General features: G+C 39.5%; 1 protein-coding gene across 1 annotated transcript; it reads right to left on the bottom strand.

Moving 5' to 3' along the window:
* Window positions 1-4,808: 4,808 nt before the first annotated feature.
* On the bottom strand, window positions 4,809-8,164 carry TMEM215 (transmembrane protein 215). Its single transcript, XM_020976235.2, has one exon. It carries the CDS (start codon window positions 7,334-7,336, stop codon window positions 6,620-6,622), a length of 717 nt encoding a protein of 238 aa, XP_020831894.1. The 5' UTR covers window positions 7,337-8,164; the 3' UTR covers window positions 4,809-6,619.
* Window positions 8,165-9,906: the final 1,742 nt, after the last annotated feature.

The following is a 9,906-nucleotide window of genomic DNA, read 5'->3' as shown; positions in this document are numbered from 1 at the left end:
CAGTATTCTCAGTTGCAGTAGGTAGCATGAGGTTACAGGTGACTAACAACCCTGTAAGAACAGTGTTACAAATGGAAAATCAGCCAACTGACATCTCTGTAGGGTTTTAATGACTTTATAATAGGGTTTCATTATTGTATTTATGGCTTTATAGCAATTATGAGGCACACCTGTATTATCATATTGAGAGTACCTGAATTTCATTCCAAAATAGTGACATAGTTAGGGTTGAAACTAAATGAGAAATGATAATTTCATAATTAGTTCTCTTCAGCATTTATACCCTGAGAAAGGTTTTCCCTCTTACTTAGCCTCCACTCCAATTCCCCCATTTCCTAAACCTTGGAGTGTGAGAAGTTTTCTGTGGACCTGGGATCTGAGGTCCCTTCTGATGGTGCAAGGTGGCCACTGGTCACCACAGCTGCAGTAACAGAAATAGGGACAGAACAAAGGTGAGTCTCTTTCTCTCCTCAGGCTGTAAAATGCAGTTATCACTGAAACAATGTTATAAACGGGAGTTTGGTTCCCCAGTGAGTCCTCAAAAATGTATGTAACTCACAATGTAGCTAAACTACCGTATTAATTGTTCTGCATTAATATCAGGAGCAGTAATACTACAATTTTAGCTACATTAAATAGGCTTTTGTGGACTGGCCTGGAATTCTAAATATCTCTATAAAAGGTAACGTTAAGCCTATATATTTCCTGATGAAAGTAATTTCTTTGTTCCCTTTACTGCTTTCTATGTCGGCTACACTCTGACACCCTTACTGGGAAGACTGCCACTGGGCAGCAGGCATACAATTTTAAAAAGCAAATTAAAAAAATAAATGCAGCCCTGCTTTAAATTGAGCATTTGGCTTATATACAAAAAACAGTTCATTGTGCTACAAAATTACCAGAAAAATAAAGAGGTGACTAATTATAAAAATATCATTCAGTTTTAATATTATAGGGCTATATTTTCAAAGAGCAGTATAAGGGGGTATTATATAATGGTTATATTTCTAATTGGTTTAATCTTCTACCTAAGTACATAATCAATGACAGACCATGCACATACATGCACCATATTTAAGACATTACATATAACATAGTGGGCTCAAGACATAACAGGTTGAAGAAAAACTTAGTTACCTTATGATGAGGCAATAGTTCTCCTGCTTTCCACATACATATATGTATATGAGTGTATTTGTGCAGCACCATCAAACAACGTTTATTGAGCATCTACTGTATACAAGACCCTGGGCCAGGCAGATATAAGACAGAGAGAGACCATGCTCTCAAGGGGTTGATGTGATTTTCTTTTGTCAGGTAAACACTGAGATGTGGGACTGACTGAAAGTCAGTTCTTTACTTAGGAAAACAATTTTCATGCAGTTGTCCATTTCAGGTGAGGAAGCTGAAGAATAGAGTTGTCAACCTATGTGCAAGGTGGAGTCAAAATTAGGGTCACTGGATCCTGGATTTTGAATTAAAAGGACTCTTAAAAACTACATGGTCCAGTGAGAAGGGAGCTGGCTTGGGAGTCTGGGATCAAATACTGACACTTTTATTTACTTGTGCAACCTTAGGCAAGTTACCTAACATCTCTGGGCCATGGTTTCCTCACCTGCAAAAGGAAGATGTTAGACTAGATAGACTTGAGGTCCCTTCCATCTCCAGATCTAGATCCTATGATCAGCAAGGCCCCTATTATACAGAAAAAACTACTTGAGCTCAGAAAGGTTGTGACTTATTCAAATCACACAGCAGTGATGAACAGAGATGCAAAGGTAGGGTAGAGCAGAGATTCAAACCCAATCTAGAATGTGAATTTCCACTTTATTGCTAACTTTTGCAACCCCACACATCGTTTTGTGTAAGTAGGATATAGGCACACAAGCATATATACATATCAATTACATATATATGTATATTTCAGTAAGTTACTTTAGAAAATTGCTGTTAAAACAATTCCAAAATAATTGTTATTGCCTGAATTATTTCCACCATTTTGTTCTTTGGACAAAATTGATCATACCAGAAAACAAAGGAAGCACCCAAAAAGTGTGAGTATTGACTAATTGGGCAAAGCTATGTTCTTGGTTCTGAAACTGTTGAACCTTCTCATTTCAGTATTCAAAATACTGGCTATTGCAAAGATAGAAGACTGGTTCCCATTATGTCTACATCTATTTGGAAAAGTATAGGAGGGAGGAACAAGATGAATTTGAACCACATTAGCAAACAATTTCATAGTTCAGTCAAAACAACATTTTTTGTTTTTAGTTTTAAGTTTTGGCTTGAATTATCTTGACTCTTCTTATTTGCATGTGTAGAGATATCTTCTATTTTCCAATTCATGTGAAATAATGTAACAAATAAACAACACTTTAGCTATATAAGTAAGTTTTAGGAGACAAGATGTTAGATTTTACAGACGAGAGAGAGAGAGAGAGAGAGAGAGAGAGAGAGAGAGAGAGAGAGAGAGAGAGAGATTGAGACGTTATGAAGAGTTCCAAAACTTCCTCTCTTACCATTAGCCATTATCCTATTCCCCTCTCTCTCAATTTACATTAAGGACCTAAATGATATTAACTCTTCCAAGGGAACTATTGTTTTAGTTTTGGAGTTTAGATGTGTTATGAATCAATCAACAAATAAGCATTTATTAAGTGCCATAGTAGGCACTGTACTAACTGCTGGAAATACAAAAAAAAATGCAAAAGACACTCCCAGCCCTCAAGGAGTTTATGATCTAGTGGGGGAGACAACATGCAAGCAAACTTGGAGGATGGCCAGAGAGAATTCCTAGAGCTGAGAGACTGAGGATCTTGTTTGTGGAACAGCCAGGAGGCTGTTCATGGTGGAGAGTAAGGGGTGAGAAGACTGGAAAGGTAGGAGGGGGCTAGGTTTTAATTTTGCTTCTTGAGGCAATAGGAAGATTGTAACATGAGAGGCAGCCCTAGACAGTAGAACCAATTAAAATGTAATTGGGAAATATTTAACAATATAAATAAGAACACAATAGAATATAACTAATGATAGTATGTGGTTTTCTATGTCAATAGGTATCCTGCAGGGATCCTTACATACGTTTTAAATGGCCCCAATTTCTATTTGAATTTGACACCATTGCCATAGAGGATAAAGAGGTGGCCTTGGACTCAGGTTGACCTGGGTTCAAATCCTACCTCCAACACATACTGACTGTGTAATCATGGACAAACCATTTAACAAATGACTTAACATTCTCAGCAACTGTCTAAAGCCAGGCATTGAAGAACAGCTGCTGATCCATCTATATTAATAGAAGTAATTTTTTCACCAGAGAATTTCTTACACCAATGAAATCACAAGTGGTGATCATGAAACAAAGAAATTAATAAAATAAAAACCAACCAACCCTCAAAATTAAGACTGTAATACAAAACAAACTGAAACAACTGCCCAAATATGCAACAGATTTGAAGCTTGACTGCTGGGCAGCCTCTGAAACAACAGTTTGATTTGAGGAATTTCTGCAAATACATAATAGAAAGTAGGAAGATACAGAAAGAAAAAATTTAACCGTGCAATTAAAAAAATCTATTCAAAGATCAAATTGAAATAGTATTACTGAAAAAATTACAAAGTAATTATGATAGTTTTATTTGTTCTCCAAGGCTATTCTTCAATGCCAGCTGGAAAATGTTAATGTTTCAATGTCCTTTATGCCAAAATGACCAGTTCATTTAAATTGTGGGTTGGAATTAGGGTATAATTTTTATTTAAGCACTTTATGCTTCTCCTCTTTTTTGGTTGCAGTTTTGAGCATTAGGGAAATATACTCTGAAGAAAGTACACAAGTCATATCAGACCTTAGTTCTTGAAACTGCTAATTTTGTGCACCAAGCTAGTGTAAGGAAGGAGATTTAGTCTAGAATCTCAAGAAAAATATCACATATTCTCACTCTCATTTTATATTATTCTGAGGAAAAAAGTATGCCTTCTTGTAGTTTAGAATTAAATTACTGTTTTAGCTTAAAGTTTTCATATCACAGTGTTAAGGAGGAAGGGTCACAGGGAAGTTAAGGTTCTGAAACCTGATAATGTGATAGAAGACTTTAAACTACTAAAATAGTAGTTCAAGTTAAGCCCAGGTTTATAAACTGGAAGTTTTATGGTAGAAGAGGAGGTGATGTGGTAAAGGGAGAGATATAATGTATGAAACAAGCTGGTTATCGCAGTCCTGCTATGCCTAGAATTAAGTGAGCCTTCTTGTTAGACCCAATGAACAAACGATATTGAAGGAGCAGCAATATACAACCACCTTCGGGGTTTGTCCTCGAACTTCTAAAAGCTCTCAACATCTACCCCAGGTTTGATCACATGAAACCTTTCCCAGGAGCTTAACCAGTGATTTTCATCTTCAGGAAGGTAGCAGCCTGGTGATTTGGTAGCTATGTCTACCATCATCACCACCACCTCCACCACCATCCACTGCCCCCATAGTCCTCGTGTATTAATTAACATAGCACTAGGAAAAATAGATATAATGATGTCAATAAAAGATTTCTATCTTTTCTGTCTGCAAATTTATTTTTATACTTAGTTAATGTCTTATATACTATATTACCTTGGGCTACATATCTATTTATAAAACACTTCTTCCCAAACCTTATTCCTCAAACTAGTTTCCTCTCTGACATTGATAGGTTCTGGTTACAAAATTATAGTCAGTAATATGAAAAATTTACTTTCATACAAGTATACAAAATCATTTTTGCAATAACAAACTCAGTCTCAGAGTTATTTATGCAAATTTCTTTATCTTTGGCATGCATTTTATTATAAATCATTTCCTTGAAGTACACAAAGTTTCATTTGACAGGATCATAGACTCTTTAGAGATTGAAGGGATCTCAGACCTGGTCTACCCTCTCATTTTGCAGATGAGAAACTGAGGTTCAGAGGTCAAGTGACTTGCCCAAGGTCACAGCTAAGTCATTTATGCACAGAAAAAAGATTAAATATATCTGAAATTGATTTGACAGGTGTGATTTATAAAATCCTTTAGCTTAAATGATAGTCACTTTTCTATCCTTATGCAAGGGCTGTAATGACATTGGGTCTAATGTGCCCCAAAGAAATAGCCCCCAAATTAATATCATTCAATTTCTCCTTTCCTCCACATATATTAGAATGAATGGCTGGAAACAACTGTGAGAAATTTTTTAATGATCATTCTCTGAAGTTTGTAAGATCTTCTTTGCTTCCAGATGAAACCCATCACCATCACTATTTTTTCCACATTGATCTTAGATTTCAATTAAGCAGACATATATTTTCACTTGGACTGGTTGCCCTTACTATCTGATGCAATTGGCACTGAAAAGACGAAATGGGAAATATTTGTAAAGTTTTTATTATGGTAGATTTTTTTTGGTTTTGTTTTCTTAGAAACAATGAAATCTCAGTCAAATAAAATTGACCTTTTTAATGAAGTGCTAAGAGATTTAAATCTGCGTTTATCAGAGAGTTTTCTATTCCGTTAATCCTGGTGACATTGGAATGTCTAGGTCTTTGTGAACATGCATGCAAGCACTAGATTTCAAGATAGTTAAGCAATGTATTTCATGCAAATTCAGCACATTTTTCATAGCTGCAGCAATTATTGTGTGTTTATGTGTTTGTGTGTGTGTGTGTATATATATGTAGTCTTTGGATGGGAAGATGCATATGAGAATAGTAATTCCCAAGAAAACTCTACCCATAAATTCAATGGTATTTGCATGTAGTTGTCAAAATTCATTTTGATTTGGTGAAAACTAATTTGGATCCCTGTAATTCTTTTATCCATGTCATATTTTACTGCATGATAAAATTATATAATAAGGTAATTGTATATTGAAAACACTTCGGATAAAGCCATTAAGTGATCAGATTAAGAATTAATATAACATTCTAAAAATGTGAGTTTTTCACATAATTATGGACATTTTATTTTAACTAACACATGCAGTTCCCTGAATGGTGATTGCCAGAAGTTAAGAGAACTGGAATATAATTCAACTTTTTAAAGTTATCCTTGGACTTTCAGGGAATATCTAAGAAGGAATAAAACTATTTTCTTGATTGGGGAATTAAATAAGTAAAAAGCTTCTTAACTATTTAAACCCACCCAATTATCTAATACAACCAAGTGTAAAATTGGTCTTTCAATATTCTTGAGAAAACAAGAAATTCTCTTACTGAAAGCATATATTCTCATACATCATTTGTTATTTTTTTGTATACAGCTGGCTTCTGATTTGTCTTATTCTTAGCTGATAACACATAGTACTTTTGATCTGTTTTGTAAGACACTCAACATCATTTAAATAGGAAAGGAATCTGAATTCCTGTTTCCTTGGTCACCTTTTCACCTCCCCTCCCCTAGATATGTCCTCAAACTCATCATTTCTCACTAAAGTAAGTCCCCAATCCTTAAGCATGCTCATTTACAGGGCTTCAGGCACAGGAGGTTTGAGCATCCATCACATACCAAGCCAATTTCTAACAGTTTGAAGACTTCATGCAGTGCAGTTTCTTTTCCATTAGTAGCTGTAATTTGCCATGTTTGTATAAATATAGATGTGCTTTTGTGCATCATTTAAACTATTGTCTCATGGTCCCAACTGATTTGGCTTGAATTGATGTAACAACAGTATCTATCATAAGGACTGCTCTTGTAGGAACAGACGATGATACTGTCTTGTGGTACAAAGAAAATGCTGTCCTCAGGTTCCGGGCAGTCAGATCTGTCCCAAGTGGAGCACTTTGGTTCCAAGGCACTGTAGTTGGGGGTGCTCCCTGATGGTAGGAAGGTACCTGAAGAACAGCATCCTTCCAGGTATCTGGAAGTCTCCTTCTGATTCTCCTTTTGGACTAGACTCTTGCATTCCTCTTCTCCTGTAGCAATGGTAGTAGTGACAGAACTAGCCACAGGCACCTCTCCCTTTGGGGAAATATTGCCTCTGAGGTATGTCTTTTTGACCAGCTCGTCAGAGCTCCCCTTTCCTGACTCCAGGTCAGATGGGGTCCTCAACAATTCAATAACTTCCTTGTCCTTTGATTTTTTGAAGCAGGGGAGTTTTCGACACCAGAGGAGTTCATTCTCAGGCCATTTTGTGCAGCCCTCTGTTTTCCGGGCCAGAGCAATGGCAGCTATCCCTGGCAAACAAATTGCAGGTCCTATGGCAAGGAGGGGGATGTTCCCCAGGGTCTCCCCTTTCATCCCAGAAACAGTGAACATGAAGCCAAAAACAAGGAAGACACTAACCAAGGCTACCACCAGTCCAGTCCTCGGGTTGATGTCATCTGGTCTCATCTTTTATCCCATCCAGGTCATGAATTGCTTCAGTGAAGAGAGAACAATACTTGAATTCCTTCTGTCAGAGCTGACGCCAGGGTGGGTAAAATCCAAGGAAAGTTTCCTTTTGCAGACACTCCAGGTCTCTTTCTCTCTCACACAAGTAGCCTTGAACACATTGTCACACACCTACTGGACTATTTGGCAATACCCAGAGCTTCTTTTCCAGTCTCCCAAAGGACTTGCCGAGGGGCAATGGGATGGAAACCAGTCCCACTCTCAATAGAAAAATCCACAGCTGCTGTCTCTCAGCTATTTTCCACGTTTCTAGGAGGCAGGACTGGCTTTTCCCCCCGGACTCTGCATCATGCTGGAAAGGGAGGTACTTGTTTCTGTCCAGCTTTCCCTGGGGGGTTTCTAATGCCCTTCTTTTGGTTATCAGGTCAGATCAGAACATGCAAGTGTTCACCTCCAGGCAGGGAATCGAATGCCTGTATATGTGTGTGGATAAATGTGAGCATGTCTGTGACAGAGGGAGGAAGGACTTAGTGTTGGAAAGAGGGAAAGATTTTTGCCTACTCTTGTTACATCACATTTCGGAGCAAGCTGGGAAACAAAGAGAGCGGGTGTGAGGGAGGGTGGCAGGGGTCAGAAGCGGGAATGAGCCCCCAGAGGAACAATAGGGCCGGACGATGTGTCTGTTATTAGAGTAAGTAGAAGCCAGCCAGGTTTCTCCTGAAGGAAAAGATACTAAGTGAGGGAAACACCCAGCACAAAGCCTGGCATATACCCCTCTTCCCAGAGGGAGTTTGGGGAAGGCCGGTGTCGAGCATTTGAGTACACAAACTCAACATGGTACTAAAACCATCTGGTCTCGCTAGGTATAATGCCTCGGAACAAGGAGGAAGTGAGTGGGCAAAGGAGTGGGGGTGGTTGTTCATGGTTGGGGAGGATGGAAAAAGAGTAGTAGGATGGGAATTAGAAACGCCTGACATCTGATTGACTACAGCGCTCCGGCTCCGCCCCCCAACCTGAACATAAACTCTCCAGCCCAGCCCCCAACCTGTCCCTAAACCTACAAAGCCTCGATTGAACCCCCATTTGCTTCCTCCGCACAAAAGCTGGGACCAGGAACAAACTAGCAATTAGGTGGCGCAGCCCAGGAGCGCTGCCCTGACTTCTACCTCCCTTCGCCACTTCCCTACCTCCTTTCTTATCCCCTCCACTCAGCTGTCTCTTAAACCACCCCACCCCACCCCCCAAGCCAGGGAGAGGAGACTGAGCGACACTCGGTCCCCACGCTCCACTGATAGGGGTGGAGTGGCAAGGGGAGTGGTACACGCTAAGACTGGAGAGCCCCTGCTAATAGCCATCCCTGGGGTTGGGAGCAGAGAGTGGAGAGTTAAGAGCGAACAAAAGCCCCCCCGGGGAGAGCTCCCAGGCTGGGAGAGCTGCTCACAAAGCAATCTCGAAGTGCACAGATCGACGAAACAAACTAGCCACCAAACTAAAGTCACCCATATCCTAGGAGTTAGTTGTGGATGCTGTGGAGGCGGGCTTTACTTGCTCTTCTCTTTCCCAGCCGGTGTTTGCGGACCGCACACTCAAGCTAGTCTTTCCTTAAGCATCCAGCATCGGATAGCGAAACAGCACAAGTACCTCAGGGTGTCTCTCCCCAAACGCCCTGAACTCTGCGTGTGTTTATTGTCTGGAGGTGGCGAGAAGAGGGCAAATAGGATTACCAGATTCTCCATTCCTTTCCTCACCACTGTGGAACTCCATTGGGTAGGAGAAATAGGTTGACTCTGCCTAGAACCTAGTAAGCTAGTCATAAACGTTTGTCGACTGATTGGGAAAGTGATCAGGGTGCATCTTTTTGCTGACTTGGTAGCTTGCGTTAGGAGACGACAGGACAACCCTCTTACAACCCTTGTTCGTCTTCGGAAGTCTTTTTGGGCTGCTTTAGTTCAGAGGAAGGAAACAGGAGGTAGAAGGCGGTGTTGAAGAGCAGCAGGGTGTAGATTTTGGTAATTGTGTCCAGTGATTCTGGATATAGGTTTTCCAGTTCAATATAAAGATTAGCTCAGAAGTCACAGTCGATTAAGTTTATTTTCCCAAAGTAGACCTAATCTGCTTTTCAGGTTTGTGATACCCGGTCTACCTGTAGAGGCAGCATAAAAAGAGTACTGGATTTGAAGGAATACGACCTGAGTTCGAATTTCAGTTCTGCCATTTATAACCTCTGTGACCTTGGGCACATCACTTAATTTCTCTAATCCTCAGATTCTTCATCTGTAAAATCAGGGGATTGTATTAGGGTTTTTTTTTCAGAGATTCCCAATCTGGGGTACCAATAATCCCAGGGAGCACAAGAAGCTTGTGGAAAAGGAATGGGGAATATTTAGTGGAGAGGGGGAACCCTATATTATCCTATTGATATTAATAAATTTTATTTCATATGTGGAAATGTAGGCTGAACTCTAGAATGTGTTCTTTTAAAAATATTGAATAGGGTGTTCAGAAAGATTCAATGAAACCCAAGGGATATAGGTACCACAAAAAGTTGGAAACCCTTGGACTAAACAACC

The sequence above is a fragment of the Phascolarctos cinereus genome, unplaced genomic scaffold (genome assembly GCF_003287225.1).
Source record: "Phascolarctos cinereus isolate Bilbo 61053 unplaced genomic scaffold, phaCin_HiC Scaffold_4;HRSCAF=312, whole genome shotgun sequence".
Taxonomy (NCBI): Eukaryota; Metazoa; Chordata; class Mammalia; order Diprotodontia; family Phascolarctidae; genus Phascolarctos; species Phascolarctos cinereus.
Note: the sequence above shows the minus strand (reverse complement) of the source record. Positions and strands in the feature narration are given on the sequence as shown.